Here is a 26,920-nt window from a genome sequence, read left to right on the forward strand (position 1 = left end):
AAGTAGACCATTCATATATTGGCTTATAGGAATATGATCCATTATTCCCACCCTGAATGCTAGCTCTATGAGGGCAAGACTTTTGCCAGGATTTTTCTGGAGCTTAGGAACACAGAGGCACACTGTAGGTGCTCAGTATATGCTGGAAGGTACGTACAAGGTACGTATGAGGTCATAATGTAAAGAGTTGGCCACTGGGCCCTGCACGCCACAGGAGCTCAATAAATGGCAGGTGTGTCAAACATCTGTTTACACGTCCCTCTTTCACACTCAGCTGTGAGCCTCTCAAGGTCAGGGACCGGGTCTTATTTATCAGTGTTTCTCAAAGAACCTGTACGTAAGAGGTGGTCAGTAACGGTCTGTGATGAAAGAGAAGCTCAACTCCTATCTTCAGTGCTGCGTAGCCAAGACCAACGAAGCCATCCTTGTTCTAAAAAAAATTAAACCTTTTTATTAGTATATTTATTTTATATATAAAAGAAATACAAAAAAAGAAACACAAAGAAAATGCTTTCATGGCAAATCGGACTTGTCGGTGCCTTCGGCTGGGGCTCCGGGCTCTGGCCCGCTGGGTGCCAGCAAAGTCCGCCGGTTGTAATGAGCCTTGATGATCCCCGTGTTGTTGTCCTCGTTAAGCAGCTGCTTCTGCCTTTGCCTGTTGAGGGACTGGACAAGGCCCAGGACGACCGCGGCCAGGGAGTACTGCCCGGGCAGTCTTCTCGGGGGCAGGATGAATGGGTTGGGTTGGACTCTTCCCAGCAGAAAGTATGTTTTGATTTTTCCTTCCTGTTCACTGATGCCCTTCACGTAGATCTCCCCTCGGTAGTCAAAGGCAAAGCCCTGGTCCTTCAGGATGAGATAGGTCTCCTCGGGGACTTGGATCCTGCCGCTGACCCCCGTGCTGTCCATTCGACTTGCCAGGTTCACGGTTTTGCCCCAAATGTCATACTGCGGTTTCTTAGCGCCGATAACGCCAGCTACCACCGAGCCGTGGCTGATGCCTGCAGGTGACCAAAGGAGCGAGAGATGAGAGAAGAGGGACATCACTGATGTGTCTGCAGCCCTGCCCGGGACAGTGACCAGCGAGGAGGTGGTCTCTGCAGATAAACTGCAGGGCCCAGATCCCGCCTCGGTCACGCATTATGTGTGTGACCTGCGTCCGTGCCTTAGCCTACGTGGACCTCACTTTTCCCATCTGAAAATTGGAAGAAGAATCGAGATAATGGAAGTAAGGCCTTGGCGTGGTCCCTGACAACCAGGGAGTGCTCGAGAGGAATTATTATTATTCTCACATGGACACTGACTTATCTTGGCTGCTGGGACAGACAGAGCACTGGCCCAGGAATCAGGACGCTGGGTGTCTTCCAGCCTCTGCTGTTCCAGTGCTCTGAGAGCTCAGGCAGACCTTTTCCTTCTCGGTCTGCGTCCAGGTCCTAAGCATCATTCCCTTGGCCCATGCCAAAGCCTCCCAACCGGCTCCCCCGGCCCCCACCTTGTCCTCCTGCAGACCGTCCTCCACATCGCTGCCGGAGCGGGAGGGATCTTGCTGGGGCGCATCTGACTGAGTTCCAACCCACTTCAAACACCCGCCACGGATGACGCCCATGTGCCTTGGAATCACAGCCAAGCGCCTCCCGAATCTGGCTCTTGCCAGCTTTGTCAGCCTCCTTCACCACCACTCTCCCCTTCACCTTTCTTTACACTGTGCCCACCCCGAAGTGCTGGAGTTGCCCTCACCTGCCGGCCATCACGCACCTCTGTGCCTTGTCCCTGCCCGCCTCTCTCCTTGGACTACCATGTCTGCCCAATCCCACGGTTTATTTGGTGAATGCCTTTGCAGACAGTTTCAGTGACTCTTCTTTTATGAAACATAGACTTCTTCTAGGAATAACAGCATTTTACTAAACATGTTGGTGGTCACATATGTCTCCTTCTAGTACACTCAGAATTTCTCATGTATTCTACCAAACTGACTAGACACCTGCCGGGTACCAACACTGTTCCAGGTGTGGGGGAAATGGTGGAAAAGAAGAGAGACATAGTCCCAGCCCTCATGCAGCTTACCTTCTACTGGGGAGAGACAGAAACAAAAAAAGTAATATATCAATGAATCATAAAGCCTATAAAGAAAAACCATTTGGGTTAGAGGGAGAGAGGGGTGGGAGGGGGCATTTTGGAGGAGGTGGTGAAGGAAGAAGGCCTTTCTGAGCAGACATCTGAAGACAGAGACCGGACAAGCCATGCAGACATCTGGGTTAGATCATTCCAGGCGGAGGGGAGAGCAAACCCCTCCCCGCCCCACACAAAATCAGATAGAAGTGACTGAGAAATCGGAGAAGCAGGCCTTGTGGACCGCGTGGGAATCACAGTGACGGAGATCTCTCCATGATTTGCAGAACATTTCATGGGCATTGCCCCATCTGATTCCATGTTACTACCACGAGGCAGGGGTAAATAATACCACGCCCAGCTTACACACGAGGAAACTGGCATTCAGAGGGTTCGAATGGCTTGCCCAGTCACAACGGACCCCAAACACAAACTGAGATGCCCAGCACAGTCGCGAAAATCATCTTCTAACCCTTGAACGATGTTAGCACTCTGAGATTTCACACCAAGGGTCGGCCCTGGCCCCAGCGACATCTGCTTTGTTCAGGGTTGACATTGTGCTTTTTTAGTCCTGGTTCAAGTGTGTGGTCAATGATTTCAGAAAGGACACATAGGGTCGATAGAACATGTGGGAACAAGCCCCAAACATCCCAGCCATAGATCCACAACATAAAATAGGACTTCTTTTTATTTTGGTGAACAAAGGTGTGTGGCATTTGTTAGATCTGACAAGTCAGATATTGGCATTTCTTGACGCTTGGTTCTTAAAAGCTACTCAGGGAGAGCTAAGTCCGTCAGATGGCATGCTGGCCAGAGGACATGTAAAATCCGGACACGGCAGCAAAGGCTGTGTTAGCCTGCAGCCTGGCAGCCAGAACGTCACAGGTCTGTCCTGTCGTCCTGGGGTCCCTGCCCGAGTGGCCATTTGGCTGTGTGATCGCAAGCCATCACTCTCCTTGTCTGGGGCTGAGTTGACCCACTATGAAATGAGAACGTGGATGAGAGCAGGGGTGTTCACACTGGCTGGAAGAGGCCTTTGACAATCAGCAGGAGTGCCGAAGGCATTGGCAAGTTACACATTATAAAGGGTCACTATTCACATTGCTATGGTTTTGGTGGCACTGTTGTGTGGCTCAAGGGTGTCTCTAATCTCAAGGAAGGGTCAGCTGTGTAGCCAAGGGAAGAGCCAAAAGGCTTTCTGTCTGTCCCTGCACAACACAGCATCTGACATCCTCAGAAGTCGAAACCGGCTTTTGCTTTAGGCCGTTATGCCGAAGAACCAGGGAGCAGTGCACCGACCAACAGCATCAGATGACATGAGGTCGGAATGAAGTGACAGAGGACTCAGCTCCCTCCCTCTACCGGGCCTCATGTGGGCGGGGTACTGCCCAGGTAAGTTAGCGGAAAGGTAGCCAGGGCATAGTGTTTGTGGTGTATTTCTGCACACAGGCCAGGAACTTTCCCTGGCTTCCGGCACCCTGAGTGAGAAGAAGGCCAGACAGGCCTGAGCTGAGGCTGTCCCTGTCCTTGGCAAGGTCACACTGAGCCTGCCGCATTCCACAGGAGAAACTACCCATGGCCGAGGGCATGGGAGGGTCTGATGGAGCCAGGCCAGCCAGCTCTGTGGGCCCCCCACTCACCACACCCCCAGCAACTACTCACCGATCCGGAGTTCGAAATTGTTGAAGGAATGCTTGTTGATCTCCTGTATGCTCTCGGTCAGGGCGAGGGAGAAGTCGGCCAGGGCGCACAAATGTCCCCACTTGTCTTCGCATTGCTGGAGCGGAGGGGAGAGAAGAATTTATTCACTCTGGCCGACGTGAACTTTTCTGCAGCAGGGACCAGCCCTATGTCCTCACCTACCTGCGCGCCCCTGAGACGGAGACAACCAGGTGTGTGAGCCTCTGTACACTCAAGCGAGTGTAATATGCGTGGCTCATACTCCTTCCCCCACATCTGCACTTGTGTTGTCGGGCTGATGAACCGTGTATTCCTGAGTACGCTTACCGGGGTGTGTGTGTGTGTGTGTGTGTGTGTGCGCGAGTGTGCGCGCACGTGCTCCAACCTAGGAAATCTGTGTATTTCCATCACAATGCTCACACCATCTGTTTAAGGGATGTTTCATATAGGCGTTTGCTCATGGAACACCTGGGGGAAGGCAGAGAAAGCCTCTGGGCCTCTCTGAACCTCAGTCTCCTCATCTACAAAATGGGGATTTGCATATATGCCCTGCCTGCCTCCCAGGGCTTGCATGAGATTGTGTATGTGAAAGTGCTCTGTGCCCGTCCGGAGCGGAGTCTGGCGAATCGTTTCAGGGGTGGGCCAGATAGTAAATATTTTAGGCTTTGTCATGGCTACTCAATGCTGCCATTTTAGCTTCAAAGGAAACAAAGTTAAACGATAAATAAATGGGTGTGGCCGTGTTCCAATAAAGTTTTATTGACAAAAACAGATGGTAGGTCAGATCTGGCAGGCAGGCTGCACTTTGCGGGCCCTGCTATCGAGCGCCACGTGTGGGCATCCAATGACTAGTATGGGTGTCTTCCCAGGTAGTTGCTCGTGGAATGTTTCCAGGTTTTTAGTTGGAAAGCAAGCGAAGGAAAGGTGAGAAAAAGAAACGAGGATTCCTTCTTCCCAGTAACTTAGACTCATCTCCATGTAGACTTTGGTGTGGGGAGCATGACACGGTCCCAGGTAAACCATCCACTCACACTGGAAGGTAGATGCTAGTTTCCTACTTGACCCGAGTGCCTGGCCCACAGTCAGCCCTCCAAAGAGTGGGAGCTACTATTATTCTTACAGACTGTAAGAATAAGAACACAGGCTGATATCAGGAGTTTGGTAACACCCACAACTAAGTCATATCAGGGTATTTCAGGGCCCTGATTTTGTTCATCAAGTCAACAGTGAGGTTCGGAATGGAGCCTAGAGGGTTCTCCATCATAAAGAAGCACCGTTTCATCCAGTAGACCTTACTTCCCCCAGGAACAAATGCATATCACACAGCTAGAGTATCCAGGTCATCAGATGCGCTCCCCACCAGTCGTCACGCAGCCTGGTGATGGTGGCCTCCCTGCCTTCAGCGACCTGACAACAGTGAGGCACCTGCCATAGGGTGTGGCCCAGCGCAAGGTGTTCCCTTACCTGTTTTTCGGGTGACAGGCCTGACACGGCCATGTAGGTGCTGCCAATGGTCTTAATCTTTTCAATGTCTTGAAACCGGTCTTCGCCGAGCAGCTGAAATAGATCCGGGCAATGATGTTAGTCCTGGTGCTTATTCTTCCAGAAGACGGGGGTGCTTTCCTGAAACAGGCCCCAGCTCACAGTGAGGACTGCCCTCTCTGGTTTGGCATCCTCGAGACAGCTGTTTTTCTCTCGGAGAATCATGCCTTTAGGCAGTCAACCTACGTTTACTGAGCACCTGCTAAGTGCCAGGCTCTGCGCTGGGTGCGCCCAGATACTCTTTAAGGAGTAGGTCTGTTTCACTGAATCTTTGAAATCAATGGTTATTTTACTGGTTCAAAAAAGAAATCACAAAGGTTCCCCAATCCACCAACAAATCTTTTTGGCTATACCTTCAACGTGTATGTGGAATCTTAACACGGTCAGCATCCCGGCCTGAGCCACTGTTGGCTTACATCTGGTTGTTGTACCACCATGACCTACCTACCTGCTCCCTCCCTCACCTGCATACTCTCAGCCTGGCGGCCAGAGTGACCCCATTCAGCGGCAAGTCAGATCATGTCCCCACTCTGTGCAAAACCCTCCTGTGGCTTCCCGTTCTGCTTCCTCCAACACATGTCCATGTCCTAATCCTGGGAACCGGTGGAGATGTTACCAGCAGAAAGAACTTTGCACATGTGATGGAGTTAATGATCCCGAGATGGGGAGATTCCCTAGATTAGCTGGGCATGTTCCACGTAATCACAAGAGTCCTTATAAGTCAAAGGAGGAGGCAGGAAAGTTTGAGAAGGCAATGTGATGGCAGAAGCAGGAGTCAGAGGTGTGACTGCCAGTCCTAAAGACGGGGGAAGGAACCACAAGCCAAGGAATGCAGGTGGCCTTTAAAACTGCAATGACACGAATTCTCGCCTAGAGCCTCTAGGAGGAACACAGCCTCGATGACACCTTGATTTAGCCTGCGAGATCCATTTTGGACCTCTGACCTCCAAACAGTAGCATAATAAATTTCTGTTGTTTCAAGTCACTAAATTGGTGGCGATTTGTTATAGAAGTGACAGTAAACTAATACAGCAACTATCCATTGAGCTGCTGCGATGTCTGATGAGCAAGAGAGGAAGTCCCAGCCACCAGAGGGCTGACAGTCCAGGCAGGGGCGGGGATCACACGTTAAAGAAATAATCACACAAAATGTGCCGTAGTTCAATTTTAGTAAAATGCATGATGGAAACATACAAGGTATAGGAATGAGAATGGAGCATTTCGATAATATCTGGAGGCTTCCCTGAGCAAGTGATTTCTAGCTTCACTTTTATTTTTTTAAATTTTTATTTTTTAAATATTTTTTTATTATGTTAGTCACCATACAGTACATCCCTGGTTTTCGATGTAAAGTTCCATGATTCATTACTTGCGTATAACACCCAGTGCACCATGCAACACGTGCCCTCCTTACTACCCATCACCGGTCTATCCCATTCCCCCACCCCCCTCCCCTCTGAAGCCCTCAGTTTGTTTCTCATAGTCCATAGTCTCTCATGCTTCACTCCCCCTTCTGATTACCCCCCTTTCTTTATCCCTTTCTTCCCCTACCGATCTTCCTAGTTCTTATGTTCCATAGATGAGAGAAACCATATGATAATTGTCTTTCTCTGCTTGACTTATTTCACTTAGCATTATCTCCTCCAGTGCCGTCCATGTTGCAGCAAATGTTGAGAAATCGTTCGTTTTGAGCTTCACTTTTAAGAGTGAGGAAGGAAGGGTGGGTGCATGGCTTTGTGTGCTAGGAAGCTGGGGGCATGGAAAGGGCTGGGGGGAGTATCTGGACAGAGCGGACAACATGAATGAGGGCTGGAGGTTGGGGAGAATGCACGGTAGGTTCGAAGAAGTAAGAAGAGGACTGTGGTTATTTTTCCCATCTTAAAAAAAGTCCTTATGGACACCACATTTATTTTGCTATAAAAATCCTCTAAGAGTTTTCTCTCCTCACTGCCTCCACTTCTTCCCTGTTCTTTTCTAAATCCACTATAGACCGGCATCCTGAGTCCCTTCTTTGACAGTGACATTACTCTCGTCCAGACTTGCGATGACCACTCCCATAGCCCGTCCACTGGCCTCACCCTGCTTGGCCTGTCAGCAGGATCTGACCCACCTTTCCCACTTGGTTTCTGCCACACTCATGGCTTTACTTCCATGTCACTGGCAATTCCTTAGTTTCCTTTGCTAGTTCCTTCTTATCTTCCTTAACTCACAGTGCCGGTGGCCCCACAGCTCAGGCTTCAGACCTCTTCTCTCTTCCATCTAAACTCACTCCTTAGGGTGCCTGGGTTAAGCGTCCAACTCTTGATTTAGGCTCAGGTTGTGATCTCAGGATCGTGGGATCGAACCCTGTGTCCAGCTCCATGCTCAGTGGGGAGACTGCTTGAGATTCTCTCTCTCCCTCTCCCTCTGCTCCTCCCCCCCCATTACATAAATAAATAAATCTTTAAAAGAAATAACCTGCTCCCTTGCAATCTCATGATGGCTTATGGCTTTCAACACAATCTCTTCGCTGAAGATTCCCAGATGTATGTGTTTTCCCTTGACCATCAGACTCTTCTGCACAAAATTGTTCAGTGACATCCCTATTACGGGCCTCAGAGACATCTCTAGCCTGCCATTCCCAAAACTACACCCTTGGTCCCCTCTATCCACCTGCCATCTTGATTAATGGTGTCTCCACTTTTCCAGTTGTGCTGGATAAAAACATCATAATTCACATCTAACCTTTCAGGAAATCCTTAGCTCACCTTCAGCGATACCCAGATTCTGACTGTGTCTCACTACCCACGCTTCACAGGTCACACATCCACGAAGCCAGCCCTGAGTGGAAGATGTAGGTTCAAGACTCAAACCTCCCTTAGCTCCCAGGGCTAAGTTCTAGCCTCTTATTCCCCTATGTCGGCAGGTATTTAGATATAACTTCTGGTTCTCGAACTCTCGGTCTCCTTGTAAGACTATAATACGCTCAGGGGCTCATGCCATGGGTGGGTCAGACCGAGAAGACGATATGGGTTTTCCACACACATGTTGCTACAGACCTCCTCTCCAAATTAATCTGGAACTAAGAAAACATGAAAAATTCCAGCAGGAGAGAAACCTTCTGGGAAACAAGGAAAACAATGGCAGGTGCTTTCGTGATTTGCTTTGGGGTGTGTGTGTGTGTGTGTGTGTGTGTGTTCCCCATTCACAGCTGAGGAAGCCTTTATTATTTTTGTTTCTTGAGCTAAAATGAAGCCACTGTTCTGCCCCAGTGAAGGTTCCACCAACTGCACCCAGGAAAGGAAGTGGCTGGGTCATCCTGCACGTCCTCAGCCTGGGATCATGTCTGACATTTGTCCTCACTCACCACTAAGCAGGTTTGGTCTCTAAGCAGCCCTGCCACTGTTAAAACGTTAGCTCGGGGATTTTGGCATATCTTCGGTTGCCCGTCTCTCTCTCTCTCTCTCTCAACTGCTTTTCCCCAGCTTCCTGCAGGGACAGGGGTCTCTTCCTTCCTCTCTTCTCTTGGAATGACTTGGCCAAGGGCCAATTTCAGGCCCAAGCAAAGCTGCCTGCTCCTCAGAAGTCAATCCGAAGGCAGCAGGAGGCTTCATTATTCCATCGAATGTCCATGCAGCAAATGGATCCACCATACGGCTAAAAGCATCTGGGGGCATAATGTGGTTTCTAATCAGCCCCTTTATTAATTCACTCGTCCACATGGAGTGCTGAGATGTGGCAGCACCCTTCTGCCTTCAACAAAGAAGGGGCCGTGGGGCAAGGAGCCCGGCATCGGGTTATTGCAAACCCAGTCTTGGAGCATGTGCTCTGTGCTCTGTTCTGCTCTCGTCTGAGCCAAGAAGGAATGTCACATGCTCTCAGGTTCCCCTGGTACTTGTACCAGCAAGAAGAGCAGCATCGTTGCTAAAGTCAGCACCAGGGCACCTGGCTGGAGCTTCGCCAGGGCAGAGCACAGAGACTCTCTCTTGACACAAAGGAAGAAGTCATGTCTGGGTGTCCCAAGGACCCACGTGGGGAAAGCTGACAGTGCCTGGGGTTGGCAGGCCAGGGAGTGTTCCTACTGACTGGATGCTCTTGCCTCTTCCTCCTCTGCCCCTTCTCTTCTACTTCCTCCCCTTTCCTCCTCTTCTTTCCTTTTTAAAAAATTTATTTAAAATTTAATTTAATTAACACATAGTGTTCTATTCATTTCAGGCGTAGAGTTTAGTGATTTCACAGTTGCATACAACACCCAGCACTCATTCCATCATGTGCCCGCCTTCATGCCCGTCACCATTACCCCATCCCCCACCCTATCCCTCCAGCAACTCTCAGTTTGTTTCCTAGAGTTAAGAGTCTCAATGGTTGGTCTCCCTCTCTGATTTCGTCTTGTTTTATTTTTCCTTCCCTTCCCCTGTGTTCATTTGTGTTTTTTTCCTTAAATTACACATATGAATGAAATCATATATTTGTCTTTCTCTAACTTATTTCACTTAGCATAATACTCTTTAGTTCCACCTACATCATTGCAAATGGTAAAATTTCATTCTTTCTGATGGCTGAGTAATATTCCATCGTACATATATGCCACATCTCCTTTATCCATTCATCTGTTGATGGACATCTGGGCTCTTTCCATAGTTTGGCTATTGTGGATATTGTTGCTATAAGCATTGGGGTGCAGGTGCCCTTTGAATCACTGTGTTTGTATCCTTTGGGTAAATACCTAATAGTGCAATTGCTGGGTCGTAGGGTAGCTCTATTTTTAACTTTTTGAGGAATCTCCATATTGTCTTCCAGAGCGGCTCCTCCAGTTTGCATTCCCACTAGCAATGTAAGAGGGTTCCCTTTCTTTGCATCTTTCCTAACATCTTCTTTTCGATTCTCCCTCTCATCTCTGCCCTCCTCTCTTCTCTCACTTCCTTCCAGCTTCTCGTCCTCTCCTCCTCCTCCTGGTCTCAAACCCAGCTCCAGGACCAATCAATCTTCCCCTCTCCCCACCAATCCAACTTCCCTTTGCAAAACCCCCCCTCTACCACTAGGGGCGCTGTCTGATTTTTGTAAGACACCAGGTGTCTACAAATTGGGGCACCGAGATGAAAATTTAATTTATATTTAGTTATTACAATTTAAAAACATGTTCGTGAGTACTTTTAGGGGTGGGAGCCTATAGAGTTTAAAATAAAACATCCTGATGGCTCATCCTTCAGTCAGGTTTTTAAAAATACAGCTATTTTAATTTCCTTAATTTAAATATATGTTTTGGATTACCTAGTTTATCTTCACCTTGCTATTTTCCAGCTGGTTTTTGTCCTCCATTAATTCATTGATTGACTGACTGATTGATCCCTTTAGCAACTACTTAGTAAGCATCTGTTATGAACATCTCCTATGTTCTAGGCACAAGTCCCTGAGGACTTAACAGGATACATAAGAGTATAATTTCTATCGTTATGAGCATATGGCCTGCCACAAAGAGCTGGAATAAAGGTACTATTATCATGGAATCATTCTCCAATCTCCACAATGCAAGGCCCTCTGTATGAGGACACTTAACCGCTGACTTCCCGGGTAAAGGCGACTCAGCCCATCTTGTCCCTCACTAGACTGTGAAGCCCTGGAAACAAGAAGGGACTGTGTCTGAGTCATCTTGATCCCCACCCCCTCCTTAGAACAATGAAAATGGCCATTGTTGTCGTTTTGACTACAAAACTGGGACCATAGCTGCCAGTGAATGGTTAAAAACCAAAACAGTATGGCAGACCTGGGTTCAAACGTTGGCAGTGCTCCTTAGTGGTGGCAAAGCCTGGGCTCTCTTGGTGTCCCTGAGCCTCAGTGCTGCTTACTTATAAAATGAAGGCTGATAATTCCTACCCTGTGGGTTTTGTTGAGAGATAAGTCACAACGGCATGTTATGTATTGAAATGGTTTTCATCTGTGGCAACACCAGGTAAGCACTTATATTAGTAAGATGGGTCTCCGCCCCAGAACTCCATGGCTAGTGGGGGCGGCAGATCTGTACACTGAAGGGTTTCAGGCTCTATGATGGAAGGTTTCAGAGTACAAGTTTTTCACGGAAATAGGAGTGACCACATTTACCTGGATAGAAGGGGATTAGAAGAGGTGTCGGAAGTAGAGATGCTGTTTGAATGGACTGCTCAGGATTAGGTTTTCTGCTGGCCACGGAATTGAGGGAGACAGGACAGGGTATGGTGAGGATGGCGTAACTTGGGAGCAGAAAGAGCAGAGTGTGGAATAGCCAGGTGGGCATAATGGCTTGTAAGCAGCTGGGTGGTGGGTGGGGGACCAGGTGGCAGTGGGAAGTAGGCCGGAGAGCGTACAGGGGCAGCGAGAGCAAAGCCTCAGGTGACCTTACGAGGGAGGAGTTGTCAAAAGGGAGCCACTGATGGGCTTTAGGTGTCAAAGGGTTGTGAAAAGACAGTTGTGGTTTTGGTGACAGGTGAGGTGTAGGAAGGGGCAGCTAGGGAATGCCGCAGTCATCCAGGGGAGAAGCAAGATGGCGAAGGCAAGGAGATGCTGAGGAAGGGGCAGACCAAAGAGCCATCAAGAAGGAACCCACAGGACTCAGTAGCTAAATGGAACGGGGGGATCGAGGGAGAGGACATTGTTGGGTGATGTCGCAAATGCTCTTGGTGCCCCCCAAAACATCTCCTTTGTGGGGCCATTCTCAAGAATGCCATGGGGTCTGGCTGCTGACAGGGCACTGTTGTACCCTTTGTGGGAGAACTGCCTTGGGCCATTGGGAACCCCCTTGCTGGAAATGCCTGGGAAGTGAGGCAACCTCCCCCATCAAGGGGCAGCCTACAGCCAATGGCTGACCAACACAGGTGTACAAAACTTGGCCCCCTCGCCTCAGTGTGAAACAACTCTGTGGTACCACTTAGGCATCTGAGCTCCCCGGGGATCAGGCTAGGGGGCTAGACTTCAGCTGAACCCCCATTCCTACATGGCCTCTTCCCTAGAATTTTTCTCAATGAATCACTTCCCTTCTCAGGCCTGGGCAAATGGATGGATAATTGCGCCCTTCTTCAAGCTAGAAGATGGGGGGGGGGTCACTGCTGCCAAGTCTTATTAATGTAAATACAGTGCAGTAAGAGCATATGCCCCCATGTCGTGTGTTCTTTACACTCACGGAGCCTAAAAGGAGAAAGCACTATCGGGGCATGTGTATACTTGTGTTAGGTCTATGACCAAATGCTAATTCATGGTTTTATCTCTGGCACGTTGAGCAGAGGGAGAAATGCCGCCATCAGTGCCCAGTCTCCGCGATGCCAGTGCCTGCGTTGCAGTGGCCTCCAATCAAGTCCTAGTTTTGCCATTTGATGGTTCTTTGCCATTGGGCTAGACTACCCAGCCTCACTGAGGCTTCTGATCTCGATCCCCCAGATGGAAAACAATGGTGTTTATCTCACACGGTACTTAAATTAGCTAATACGTGTTTGTGTCCCTACTGCAGCCTGGGGTTCTGTGAGTGCAAACCGTGGCTATTACCACAGCAAATGTGATGCTAGGACAACAGGGATGCCCACCCGGGACTGTAGGTTTCCGAGGCTTTGATATACCTCATCGAAGTCAGCGATGATCTCATTCAGCAGGCGCAGGCATTCCACTCCCTGGTTATTCATTTCGGTCTGAGAGTAGAAGTCTGCGAACCCCGGGATGGAGGCGAACATCACCCCGACGGCATCGTAAGATTGAGAATACAGCTCCTGCACAGGGAGACACACAGAGGGAGCCAGAAACAGTCGTCAGAGGCGAGGTTCTGCGGTGATGCCCCGCCGTGTGCACTCACGCACAGGTGCCGGCGGAGAGGACCCAGAACGGGGCTCCGACACTGAACCGTCAACACGGTAGCCACGTGTACTGGGGCCATTGACAATTCATGGTCTCAGCCTCGGCTGGGCCCCGAGTTCTGACTGCCCACCCTTTGTCCTTGGTCAGCTTCCTCCTCTGTTCTCCTAGCAGCGAGTCCAAACCCTTGCCACTGTCCCTAACTTCACCCCCAACTCCACTCTTCTCAAGAGGTGGTCTCGTCTCTGACGTCTGTGGCAAAACTGAGGCTCTTGGCAGTGACCCGGCACTGTTTCAATACTCACACTCGTGTCTATGTTCGTATTTATTTTCATCCTTTTGCTTCAACTGCAGACAATGCATCTTCCCTTTTCCATTTTCAACGTTTCTACCGGATGTCTTGACAGCCCCTGTTTCTAACTGCTTCAGTAACTTCCTCCTGCAGTGATCCTTTCCTCTGTTTCTTCTCTCCTCCTCCTCCGCACCCCTCCCCTCTCCAAATGTCCCCTACATGGAATTGTACGACACCCCCTGGAAACTAAGCACCCCTGTGACCATCCACCCATCTCTCTTCCCCTTCGTGCAGACTTCCCAAACCAGCTCCCTCCACTGCCTGTCCCCACCTTGGCAGCGTTCATTCCCATGTCAGGCCGCGATGAAGTGACTCTGGAACAGGTCAGACTGCCGGCCAAAGTGGAAAAAATCACCACCCAGGTTTCGGTTCATGTCTTCCGGGACACCCGTGCAGGTCGGTGGGGTCATCACGCCCAGACCACAAGTCTCTTGACCTTTCTTGTTTCAGTGATGCCGCTTTTGCGTTCTTATGCCTGGCTCCTTCAGAGATGCTTTTTTGGGGCCTACGTTCCATCTGACGTGGTGGTGATGGCTGTGGTTCTGTCTTTGACTGACATCCAGGTCCAAAGTTCACGCACTTACCCGGGCCATCTCGTTTACTCTCCACCTTTCACCGGCATTCAGGTGGGAGAGCCTCTGAACTCCGGTCAAGTCGGCTCCCGTTCTCGGGCTCCCAGCTGCTGCGCCCCACGCTGGGTTGTTCTCACACTCAAGCTGTAAATGCCACACCCAAATGCACCTCCTCTCCACCTTAACCAGTCCCCTCGTGCTCTCAGTATTGCCGAGTCATAAGGTTAGAGATGCTCGGAGACGCCTTGACGTCTGCCTTCTTCCCCATCACATCCGGATTCAATAAATTGCCAAATTCTGCTGGCTTCTTGTCTCAGGTATTTTTTTTCTGCCCCTCCTGCCATTGCTATTATCAGGGCTACCCACTGTCCTCCCCACACTGGGTTCCCTGACTTGCCTTGTCCCATCCCGAGGCAAGTTCCCCATGGTGGCCACAGTGACCTATTAAAGACAGAATATAGACCATGCCACTCCCATTCTTCACACCTGCCAGTGGCCCACGACCGCCCTCAGGATAAAGCTCAAACACAGCAGCATGACATATATTCATATATGCATGCGCTCGCCTCCACCTTTCTCTTCTGCCTCATTGCCTGCGATTCCCTGCATCGGACCTTGTGTTCCAGAAACAGCGAAGCACTGTACTCCTGTGTGCACGTGGTAGCAGGTGCTGCAGGGGTCCTGACTGACCGCTTCTCTCCCTGAAGTCCCCCCCGTGGACCCTTGCCTTGCTTTGCATGGAGCTTCCCTCTGACCACTAGAGGGCACTCTGCCCCTGTGAGCAGAGGGCTCACCGCTCCAGGAAATTAATGTCCCCGGGGAGCTGCTCTCAACCAGGGACTGATGGCAATTGGCTTATAGTCCTCAGCTCCTTCACCCCTTGGGCCAGGTAGCTCTGAGGTATGCTTTCAACATGTCCCCGGATTCCCAGTGGGATTGAGCTCCTGTCCCCCGCAGAGGTAACTAGTCTGATAATGCCTCATTTAGCCCTTCCCTCCCTTCCCACTCTCCTGCCTGCCCGGGCTTCCTGGAACCACGTCCAAGTGAATTACTTTCACCCAAGTCCTTGTCTCAAGATCGGCTTCTGGAAGAGCCAAACAAAGACACACGCACACTTCTCACACTTGAATGCTTTGATTCCTACTGTCCCCTGATGGGACATGTTCTTCCTTCTTGAAGTGAACCTCCCTGACCAGGCTAACGTTTGTTTTCTGCCTTCACTAGACACGTCGATACCGTGTCTTCTGTGAACCTTCCCAGACCACAGCTGGGGTCAGGAGGCAGAGCGACGTGCTGTGGCAGCACCCCGGCCGCTTGCATCTTCACCTGCTGTCTGTCTCTTCCTTTAGCGTGAATTCCACGAGGCAAAGACCCCATGCCATTCACCTTAGTGCATTCTAATCATCCAGTTCGTATTTTTTGGATGCCTGCACTATCACGCAAGCTGTCCATAGCGTCTGGTACAAGGTAAATGCTCTAAACTGTTGGAAGTCATGCCTCCCTGGTCTTTGCAGGCAACATCAAAGCTTACCAAGCGCATTCATAGGAATTCAAAGATTTAATCCTTGCAATGATCCTGTGAAGTAGGCTCTGATTCTTATTGCCACTTTACAGATAAGGAAAATGAGAAAGAGAGAGAGAGAAGAGTTAAGCCTTTGTTCTGGATCATACCACTTGCAGTGGAAAAGCCAGGGTTGGAGGACCTTCGGGGCCCTCCCTACTCTGCACACTTGGGCTTGACTCATTTGGCTTTCATGCCCTCTGTCCGAGAAAGATGGTGTCCCTGATTCAAGATCAGTCTTAAGCTTCAAGCCTGATGAATCTGAATGAACACCTTCACTGGTCCTCGTCCAAAAGAGCTCAGGCTGGTGGTGGCTGGCTGCACTGGGCTGGGTGGGGCAGGGTGTGGGGAGGGCAGATGGTGGCCGAGAGCAGAGCAATGGCACGTGGCTTTCTAAGGGGAGGCCATTCACCTTGGCCTTGAGCAATGGAGTGATACCCCAGAAGGAGCTGGACTCAGCCCCAGAAGGGGCTGTTTTCTCCTGAGGGTCCTCTCCTTGACTTGGAGATGCCCTCTTCTCCCTGTGTCCGCACATGGTCTCCCCTCTGCGTGTGTATATGTCCTAATCTCCTCTTAGAAGGACACAGTCAGAGTAGATCAGGGCCCTGCCCTGATGACCTCATTGGAACTTAATCACCTCTTTAAAAAACCTATCTCTAAATACAGTTGCATCCAGAGGACTGGGGGTCAGGATTTCAACATAGGAATTGTGGGAGACAGAATTCAGCCCATAACACCCGTTATTTCTCTTTTCTGTTTAAAACAGAGGGAAAAGAGAAAACCCTACCAGAGCCCTCTGAAACCCAGTCCGTAATGACCCAGTGGGCCAGCTGGCCTCCCGCTTCTGCCTGATGATATATAAATGCCACTGTGATAAAAGGCGGGTCCCCAGGGGTTTCTCATCAATTATTTATCCGCTTGAGTGTTCTCACAAATTCTAGCTCCTCCCAGCCTCCTAGTTTTACTTCACAGCCTCTGCCAACAATCGGAATGTTCCGACTGCTTATATAATACAAATAATGCTAATACTGTCAGCTGCAGCAATGGGGTGCTTCCTGTGTGACAAGCACAACACAGAAGGCTGCACACACATCATTGTGTTGAATGCTCGCAACCCCAGGACCTAGATACAGTTATGATCTTGGTTTACTTATGGGGAAGCTGAGGCATGGAGCCATTAAGTAATTTACAAAGACCCGTGGTTATTAAGATACAGAGCTGGAATCCACGCCTGCCCAGGCAGCCCGACTCCAGAGTCCATGCTGCTGCTGCTACCATTGCTAACAGGCAAACGCCAGGACCACAACCGCCACCCCAAAAATAACAATAATCAGGATAACGCCTGGAAATAAATGTCACCGGGACTGGAAACTGGATCTGGTTAAGTCTTTCTGGAAGGATGGCTGATTTGACAGGCGATGTTGGGGTTCCCAGTGCCTAAACTTCAAGACCTATGACCGGAGTTAAGATCTTGACTCTGCTGCATCCCATTGGAGGGTAGAGGGGTGGGACTGGGGTGGGAGGAGGCTCAGTCCTCTCGGTCAGATGCTAACTGGTGAAGAAAGTGGCTGTAAGGAACCACACCCAGGGCACTGGGCTTTCCAGTGCACCAGGTGGTCTGTCTATACCAAACCCACCTTACACCGGGCTGCGTGGGGCACTTCGTGTGTTCTCACCCGATTTAATTCCCACATTGACTCAGCAAGGTCTGTATTATTTCCTACGAATCAGATGAGGATATGTACTCAGAGAGGTGGTGTAAGCCGCCCTAGGTCACACAGCTAGTTAATAACAGAGATGGAATTTGTGCTGTGCACAAAGGAGTTGAGAGATTTGGGGGGGCATGGAAGAGCGCCAGCCACCTGCCTACACCTTTAAAGACAGCCCCATTGTTCAACTCTCCCCAGTCGACTGCTTGGAGTATGCCATCTGTTTCTTGCTATTTTGGGTTCAAAGAACATAAGAGCGCTGCACACTGGGGAGGGATTGATGAATATAGAAAAGCTATGATTGTTCGATCGCCCTCTGGTCTGGGCTTCATAGAGGATTTTGAGCATATATGCACTCTCTGCTCCACCCAGATATCAGAATGAAGACTCAACAGGCTCTTGGCCCCGGGCACCTAGGCCTGCCTGATTCCAGGTCCTGTGTTTCTTATACGGAGTTAAGCCACCTCTCTGCAGGGGAGAAACAAGGTCTGAGGCTGGTTGACTTTATGAGTATCCTCAGCTTTCTGTGCGAACATCACCGCCTTGGAGAGACCCTCCAAGGTCAACCCCACCCCCTTCACCTACTCTGTTCTCTACGCAGCTTCTTCTGTCCGCGGAGGACTGATCACTACTGGGCACGATCCTGTATATTTATTCATGTTCATGTCTATCTGTCCACGAAAACGCATGCTCCAGATCGTCAAGGACTTTTCTTTGTTCACTGTTTAACCCCCAGGATCTAGAACAACACCTGGTACATGGGTTCCCTTAATACTTGCTGAGTGAATGAGTGAATGAGTGAATGAGTCGGGGGGGGGGGGGCGCTGGGATTGCAAAGGAACCAAAAAGATAATGATGGCTCACCTGTACCAAAAACAATAGCAACAACCCAGAGTGCTCCTAAAATGGGCCAAGCACCATTTAGGTGCTTTATGCATAATTACTCATGGAAACACTGTAGCAGTTGGAGCAAGTTGCAAAGGATTGTTACTTCGTAGGTGAGGAAAGTGAGGTCCAGAGGGCTTCATTGCTTGCTCAGTTCCAGAGGTAGTGAGGAGACGAGCCAGGATTGAATCTCGGGTGTCAGGCTTTTGAGAGCACCCCCCAGCCTTTCCACACCGAACCCACCTGGCCACCAGGCTGCTCCAGGCACTTCACGTGTTCTTACTCAATTGAGTTCTCACACCAAAGTCAGCAAGATTGGAATCATTTCCTCATGAGTCTGATGAAAAAGTGGGTTCAGAGAGGTTGGGTAAGCTGGCCTAGGTCACACAGCTGGCAAGTGGCAGAGATGGAATTTGTGCTGCAGGCACTTTGCAGCACCTGGGACACCTGCCCTCCTTATGTCCTTTCTGCAGGTCTTAAAAAAGCTACAACGAGCAAATGCGTTTCCCGGGACTCAGCAAAAGCCTGCTTGACACTGATGACCCAGCTCAGGGGGCCTCATCTGTGAGAAAGTTCCTGCCCTGGGGTGGTGAATACTAATCTAAGTCAAAAGTCCAGCGGAATAGCAGAAGCTTCCAGAAGCTTTGTGGGGTGACACAGCTGGAACCACCTGGACAGGATGTCCCAGGGGGCAAGGCTCTGTGCATCGCCCTGTGTTTAGACGGTGTGAGTCATGGCTTGTCACTGTTGCCCCTTCTCTCCTGCTCATGCCCTAACAGCATCATGGGACAAAACACAAGATCAGCTTTGAAGTGGCACAGACCTGGGTGTGAATTCAAGTTCACGGCTCACTCACTAGCTTTGTGTCCTTACTTCTCTGTGCCTCAGTTTCTTCTATGAAATGGGGATACTCGTTCTTATCCCCTTTCCCCTTGCATGCATGAGCAGTGCTGTGGCCTCGTGGAGGCTGGGCCCCAAACTTATCACGTCCAGACCCCAATCAGACTTTCAGAGGTTTGTATCGTAGTTCAGATTTGTAGCAAGAAGAGAAGCTAAGAAAGCCTCTCACAATAACAAGACAGGATATTGGGAGTTCCCACAGGTCACAGCATTCCTGCCTCGGCCTGTCACCCCTTCTCATGTTACTCGGTCTGTCACACACACGCTAGTCTTGCCAACCCCCCAGAGGCATGGGAGGGACAGTGCAGCACAGAGGAAGAAATCCGCGGGACGGGAACTGACTCACAGCTTGGCTTCCATACAGGGAGGCATGTCAGGGCCCTCTCTGAGCTCCCGAGTCCTCGTCAGTAACGTGGGGCAACGACCTCTCCTCTTAAGACTGTAACTAGAACGAAAAATCATTTACATCCATTGCCTGTCCGTACCTGGCACATAGCAGGTGTTCAGGAAATGGTTATTTACCCTGTGAACATTCTCTAGGCCATGTCAAAACTTTGTGCTTCAGCCTGCTCAAGTGTGAACTATTTCAATATTTAAAACCTCAAAGAAGCAGGACGAGACATTGGATTGAACATGTCTTCGATGATTCAGGCCGAAACTGCCATTTATTTTGCTCAGTGGGGGTTTGGCCTGGACCATAGCTGATGACCTCAGCATCTCTGGGTGGTTTCCTTCCTTTCAGGATAAAGCCAGTAAATTCTTGCTCTTCTCCCCTGGTCCCAGATACCTCATTGTTTTGGTGTATTAACTGAAAAGCAGATTTCTTTTCATTTCTCTTCTGGTTTTCCCTCTGAGGGCTCCCGTGTTTTGCCTGCTCCTTCCAGTGGTCACGGCGGAAGCACAGCAGGAGTCTCTCTGCTTTCTTGGCTTCGTCAAGAAGCTCTTGCAACAAAGACCCTGACCTTAGGGAGCTTTGAGAAAAGCAGGCCTGAAGCTGATTCCAGAGAACTCCATCTGTCGAGGAGGGTGGGGGGTGCTTGGACGAGCCTCCAGGAGACCTCCAGGGCCCGGGTACGTGAGAATTACTCAAGAAGCAACTGACTCATCCCCTTTACATCTCTTCCACTGATCTTGCTGTGGCGGCTGGGGTGGGAAACGGACCCCAGGGGGGTCTCTCCTAGTTCTACCCTCAGGCAAGGGTCACAAACCCAAAAGTCTTCAGTGGATCAGCAGGTAACATCAATGGTAACCTCTTACCCACATAGCAAGACACTGGAGAGCCCACTCCATGTATCCACATAAATACACCACAGACGCATATAAAACTCAGATTTCTCGCGAGGGCGCTCCCATGAAGCCCATCTCACAGATGACGTACCTGAGGCTGGGGAGGCCCTCCGTAGACTGGGCGGTGCTAGGCAGTCTGGGTAGCCTGGCACTCTGGGGTAGCGCGGTCTCCATTCTCGGTGCTCACGCGAGGGCAGCGGGATTCCCCCAGAGCTCAGGACCAGTGTGTTCCACCGCACCCCGCCCACCACTACCCTTCCTCCCGGCCAGACAAGCCTGGGCTCACCTCGTTGTCTCGGTCTTTCTCCAGGAAGTGGCGGGCCACGTGGCTGGGTAGAATGTTCCGGAGCATGTTCTCGTTGTGTTCCCTCAGCTCCTTCATCTCGTTGATCTCCTCTTTGGCCTGTACTCGCCAAAGGAAGTCAAGGCGGGCTGTATACTCCAGCTGCCATGTGTGAGAGAGAGAGAGAAGGAAGGGGTGAGATCCCGGGGTACGGGCTCAGGCAGACAGGGTGGGAGGGGGAGAAGGCCTCTCTGGAACCCTTCACCATCAAAATAGAGTCCGAGCTGACCATCGGATGTTCAAGAGATGGGAGGGTGATTAGACTCCATGGGACTGTGTACCTTCCCTTCCTCCCATTAAGGCACCTATGATTTTGTGATTGTGTGACTGTCTGGGGATGACTGTGTCGTCTGCTAGACTGTAGGTGCTGTGAGGTCAGGAGTCCCTTCACCTGCTCAACGACATCCTTCCATGGAGCCCCATGCCCGGCACAAGGGAGACGCTCCACCAATATTTGTTGACTCCACAAGTAAGTTCCCATAATAAAGCTGTCAAACACTTAGATGGTGTTTGTTACGTCTCAGCTATTATTCTAAGAAATATATATCCATTCACTCCTTTCATCACACAACAACCCTGATAGGGAGGCATCATTATCAATCCTTATTTTGCAGATGAGAAAGTCCAAGCAAACAGGGTGAGTGACTTGACCAAAGTCACACACTTGTGAGTGGGGAAGCCAGGACTGGACCTAACTCCAGAGTTCAACTCCAGAGCCTGAGCTCTTCAGCACCAGGCAAGAGAAAGAACCAAATGGAAGGACTGTGGATTTTAAGTTGTGACACAGATGTGACTCAGAGTCCTGGTCCCACATTCAAACGCTGTAACCTGGACTCGTGACTTCATCACAGATTCCTCATTTCTACAATTGGGATGAACACCAATGAGCACACGGGACTGGAAGAAGAATTATTTATGGAGTTACAGAGAAGGCACGTGGCACACAGTAGGTACTCAATGCACATTTTTGGTTCCCCTTTGTCTTAGTTTCCCTGCACTATAGAGTAGACAGCTTCCTTTTTAAAGAATTCCCTAAACCATATTTACCACTGCTTTGGGAATGCCGTTATTTCCAAGTCTTTTTTTTTTTTTTTAAGATTTTATTCATTTATTTGTCAGAGAAAGAGAGCACAAGCTGTGGGAACAGCAGCAGAGGGAGAGAGAAAAGCAGGCTCCCCGCTGAGCAAAGAGCCCGATTGGGGACTCGATCTCAGGACCTTGGGATCATGACCTGAGCTTAAGGCAGAAGCTTCACTGACTGAGCCACCCAGGCATCCCTATTTCTGAGTCTTTAACTGTCAAAATGGACAATATACTGCATGGCCGAACACATGGTTAGATGCCCTGAATTCAAGGGCTTAGAACATTCAGCTAGTTTCTTTCCTTTGTCTTATGTGAAAGTCTTAGTGGAAACACAGAGGCACGAGATTACTCCTTCAGCAGGATTTGTAATAACAAAAGGTGGAAACCCAGGTGCTCATTTTGTTGGTCCAATAAACTATTGTTTACGGCTATAAAAAGAAAAAAGGGAGAAGTGTTTCTCTATACTTTGACAGACTAGTCTCCAAGGTGGAAAGAAGCGTGTAGAGTATGCCACCTTTGATCTAAAAAAAGAGCGTTGACGTCATGGATGCAACGAGAGGGTATTATGCTAAGGGTAATAAGTCAGTCAGAGAAAGACAAATTCCCTATGGTTTCACTCTTATGTGGAATTCAAGAAACAAAACAGATGAACGTATAGGAAGGGAAGAAAAATGAAATAAGACGAAATCAGGGAGGGAGACAAACCATAAGAAACTCTTAACTCTAGGACAAAAACAGGGTTGCTGGAGGGAAGGTGGGTGGGGGAATGGGGTAACCAGGTGATGGACATTATGGAGGACATGGGACGGAATGAGCACCGGGTGTTGTATGCAACTGATGAATCTCTAAATTCTACCCCTCAGAAATCAGTTGCATTTCTTTTTTTTTTTTTGAAGATTTTATTTACTTATTTGACAGAGATAGAGACAGCCAGTGAGAGAGGGAACACAAGCAGGAGGAGTGGGAGAGGAAGAAGCAGGCTCATAGCAGAGGAGCCTGATGTGGGGCTCGATCCCATAACGCTGGGATCACGCCCTGAGCCGAAGGCAGACACTTAACCGCTGTGCCACCCAGGCGCCCCTCAGTTGCATTTCTATATATGAACAATGAGACTGAAGAAAGAGAAATTAGGGAATCCATTCCATTTACAATAGTACCAAAAATCATGTTATCTCGGAATTAACTTAACCAGAGACGTAAAGGATCTATATCCTAGAAACTACAAATCACTCTTGAAAGACATTGAAAAAGACACAAAAAGATGGAAAAATATTCCATGCTCATGGATCGGAAGAATTAATATATTAAAATGTCCATGCTACCCAGAGCAATCTACACTTTCAATGCTATCCCGATCAAAATACCAATGACATTTTTCAAAGAACTGGAACAAACAGCCCTTAAATTTGTGTGGAACCAGAAAAGGGCCCGAATCGCCAAGAAATTGTTGAAAAGGAAAAACAAAGCTGGGGGCATCACAATGCCGGATTTCGAGCTGTACTACAAAGCTGTGATCACAAAGACAGCATGGTACTGGCACAAAAACAGACACATAGACCAATGGAACAGAATAGAGAACTGAGAAATGGACCCTCGGCTCTTTGGGCAACTAATCTTTGACAAAGCAGGAAAAAACATCCGGTGGGAAAAAGACAGTCTCTTCAATAAATGGTGCTGGGAAAATTGGACAGCTACATGCAAAAGAATGAAACTTGACCACTCTCTTCCACCATACACAAAGATAAACTCCAAATGGATGAAGACCTCGATGTGAGACAGGAATCCATCAAAATCCTAGAGGAGAACATAGGCAGCAACCTCTACATCGGCCACAGCAACTTTTTTCATGACACATCTCCAAAGGCAAGAGAAACAAAAGATAAAATGAGCTTGTTGGACTTCATCAAGATAAAAAGCTTCTGCACAGCCAAGGAAACAGTCAAAAAAACTAAGAGGCAGCCCACGGAATGGGAGAATATATTTGCAAATGACACTACGGATAAAAGACTGGTATCCAAGATCTACAAAGAACTTCTCAAACTCAATACACGAGAAACAAATAAACAAATCAAAAATGGGCAGAAGATATGAACAGACACTTTTCCAATGAAGACATACAAATGGCTAACAGACACATGAAAAAATATTCAAAATCATTAGCCATCAGGGAAATTCAAATCAAAACCACACTGAGATACCACCTTACGCCAGTTAGAATGGCAAAAATTGACAAGGCCAGAAATAACAATTGTTGGAGAGGATGTGGAGAAAGGGGATCCCTCCAACATTGTTGGTGGGAATGCAAGTTGGTACAGCCACTCTGGAAAACAGTGTGGAGGTCCCTTAAAAAGTTATAAATTGAGCTACCCTATGATCCAGCAATTGCACTACTGAGTATTTACCCCAAAGGTACAGACCTAGTGAAGAGAAGGGCCATATGCACCCCAATGTTCATAGCAGCATTGTCCACAATAGCTAAATCGTGGAAGGAGCCGAGATGCCCTGCAACAGATGACTGGATTAAGAAGTTGTGGTTCATATATACAATGGAATATTACTCAGCTATCAGAAAGAACGAGTTCTCAACATTTGCTGCAACATGGATGGCACTGGAGGAGATAATGCTAAGTGAAATAAGTCAAGCAGAAAAAGACAATTATCATATGATTTCTCTCATCTATGGAACATAAGAACTAGGAAGATCGGTAGGAGAAGAAACGGATAAAGAAAGGGGGGGTAATCAGAGGGGGGAATGAAGCATGAGAGACTATGGACTCTGAGAAACAAACTGAGGGCCTCAGAGGGGAGAGGGGTGGGGGAATGGGATAGGCTGGTGATGGGTAGTACGGAGGGCACGTATTGCATGGTGCACTGGGTGTTACACGCAACTAATGAATCATCGAACTTTACATCAGAAACCAGGGATGTACTGTATGGTGACTAACATAATATAATAAAAAATGTTATTATAAAAAAAAAACTCTGTAAAAACAGACAAACAAAGGAATTTATGCGTATAACCAAACTGAGAGGAGATATTCCAAATATCTTTAAGGCAATAATTTGATGATACATTTGTAGAGGGAAACGTTCTGAGAATAAAAAGAACTCAAAAAGAATCTTAAAACCATTTACAACAATTGCATTATAGGTCGTATGTCTGTATCATTACTCTTAGACTACTTCTTGTGAATTGCAGGATAAAGCAAACGGGTAATTGTATTGGTGTCACTGAGAACTGGCATTTCTGGGAAGGGAAAAAGGAAATGCAGATATAAAATTCATGGGTCTAAGCCAAAAGCCAGTAAGTATCACTATGAACTCATGGTATGTCCGTATTTCCTAGCATGGCCCACTGATACAAAGGCTAGAAATAATGAAAATCTAGTAGCCGTGGTGGGCATTCCCAGTGTCCCGACTGTGGTTTTGAAATATCAATTTCTACAAAAATGACCTCGTACTCTTTGCACAAACGGCCGAGGTTCAGGGCAGGAAACATACAAGCCTGGACCATCTTTTTACACTAGAAAATAAGAAGACCCCCAGAGACGACAGGGGTTACGTGAATAGGCTCCCATGTGAAAAGATGTGACAAATGGAGCCTTAATAAGGATAGTGACTGCAATGGATAGAAACAAGGGAATATGGTAACATGCATCAGTTCACAATGACACTTAAGACACACGACCTCACTGATCATCTCTGGATGGTGCTTGGGGACAGACGGACGGGGAAACTTATGGGGAATGCAGTTACAGGGAAAGAAGTAAGCATTGATCCTGCCTTTGCTTTATGAGCTGTACTTGGAGGAGAAAGCTCTCCTTCACACTGTATTCTAGCTAATGACTTCTGGACTACGGATAGAAGGGAGATATCACCATCTCTAAAATAAAAGAATAGAGGCTATTCTTGTCAATAGCTGCTAACAGACAAAAAAGATAAGTAGATAGTACGTGCCTGTTAAAAGTAATTTCCCAAACCAACAATAACATATTTTTGTAGAAAAAAAACTGAAACTGAATCTCACCAAGTTTCTAAACGTAACTACCAATACAGGAAAAACAATGGACAGAGGAATGTGTTAAACACCCCGAGAGGATACGACCCACAAACTCTAAACTGGGAAGCTTTATAGAAGTTGCACAACTCTCACAGAATTGCCAGAAAAAAGATATAGAGAGAAATCTTATAAATTAACAGACTTTAGAGTTCTCAACCAATAGCAATACAGCGATTTTATTTGTGACCCAAATCAAATAAACCAACTTAAAAACAGAATTATAAACCAATTGAGAAATTAAAACAGTGCCTAGAGGCTTGACAATGTCAAAGAAATACCATTTTCTTTTTTAAAATGCCTAATAGCGTTGTGATTAGGTTAACATTCTCTATATTAATCAGATGCATATTGAAGCATTCACAGAGGAAATGACAAGACATCGGGAATTTGCTTCAAAATAATTGGGAAGGAGCAATGAGCAAAATGAATAGGGAGAGAGGTGAGAAAAGACACAGGAGCTAATGACTGTTGAAGTTGTGAGACTATTATGCATTTCATAAACTTTTTTTTTTTTAAGATTTTATTTATTTGACAGAGATAGAGACAGCCAGCGAGAGAGGGAACACAAGCAGGGGGAGTGGGAGAGAAAGAAGCAGGCTCATAGCAGAGGAGCCTGATGTGGGGCTCGATCCCAGAACGCCGGGATCACGTCCTGAGCCGAAGGCAGATGCTTAACCACTGTGCCACCCAGGCGCCCCAGCTCATAAACTTTTATATATGTTTGAGATTTTCCTTAAGAACAAAAAATGAGCGGTGGCAGCACGTTACACAGAAGAATGCTGGTCTTGACTGTTTTGTTGTGTGACCTCGGGAAACTCATTCAACTTCTTGTATTTTGGTTCCCCTTCTAAAAAATAAGGATAATCATCCCCATCACGCCTAGTTCAAGAGGCATGGATTATTATGAGGATCTACTACATGGACCGAATCACATGCTGCACGCAAAAGAATTCTGAAATGTCTCAACTATAGATTCATAAGATACTACTGCAACTTAAGACAGCAGTGGGTAAGGTCAGATCAAGGCTGTGCTTTAGCTTTTTTCC

General features: G+C 48.3%; 1 protein-coding gene across 1 annotated transcript in view; it reads right to left on the reverse strand.

Moving 5' to 3' along the window:
• Nucleotides 1–513: 513 nt before the first annotated feature.
• Nucleotides 514–26,920, reverse strand: part of ADCY8 (adenylate cyclase 8) — a 223,336-nt gene continuing 196,929 nt past the window's right edge. The window contains exons 14-18 of the mRNA XM_026495400.3: nt 20,675–20,833; nt 12,894–13,040; nt 5,254–5,346; nt 3,772–3,886; nt 514–1,001 (exon numbers count right to left, since the gene is read on the reverse strand). Coding sequence (XP_026351185.1) covers nt 514–1,001; nt 3,772–3,886; nt 5,254–5,346; nt 12,894–13,040; nt 20,675–20,833 — 1,002 coding nt within the window. The remainder of the gene's footprint in view (nt 1,002–3,771; nt 3,887–5,253; nt 5,347–12,893; nt 13,041–20,674; nt 20,834–26,920) is intronic.

Source organism: Ursus arctos, unplaced genomic scaffold (genome assembly GCF_023065955.2).
Source record: "Ursus arctos isolate Adak ecotype North America unplaced genomic scaffold, UrsArc2.0 scaffold_6, whole genome shotgun sequence".
In the NCBI taxonomy this organism is placed as follows: Eukaryota; Metazoa; Chordata; class Mammalia; order Carnivora; family Ursidae; genus Ursus; species Ursus arctos.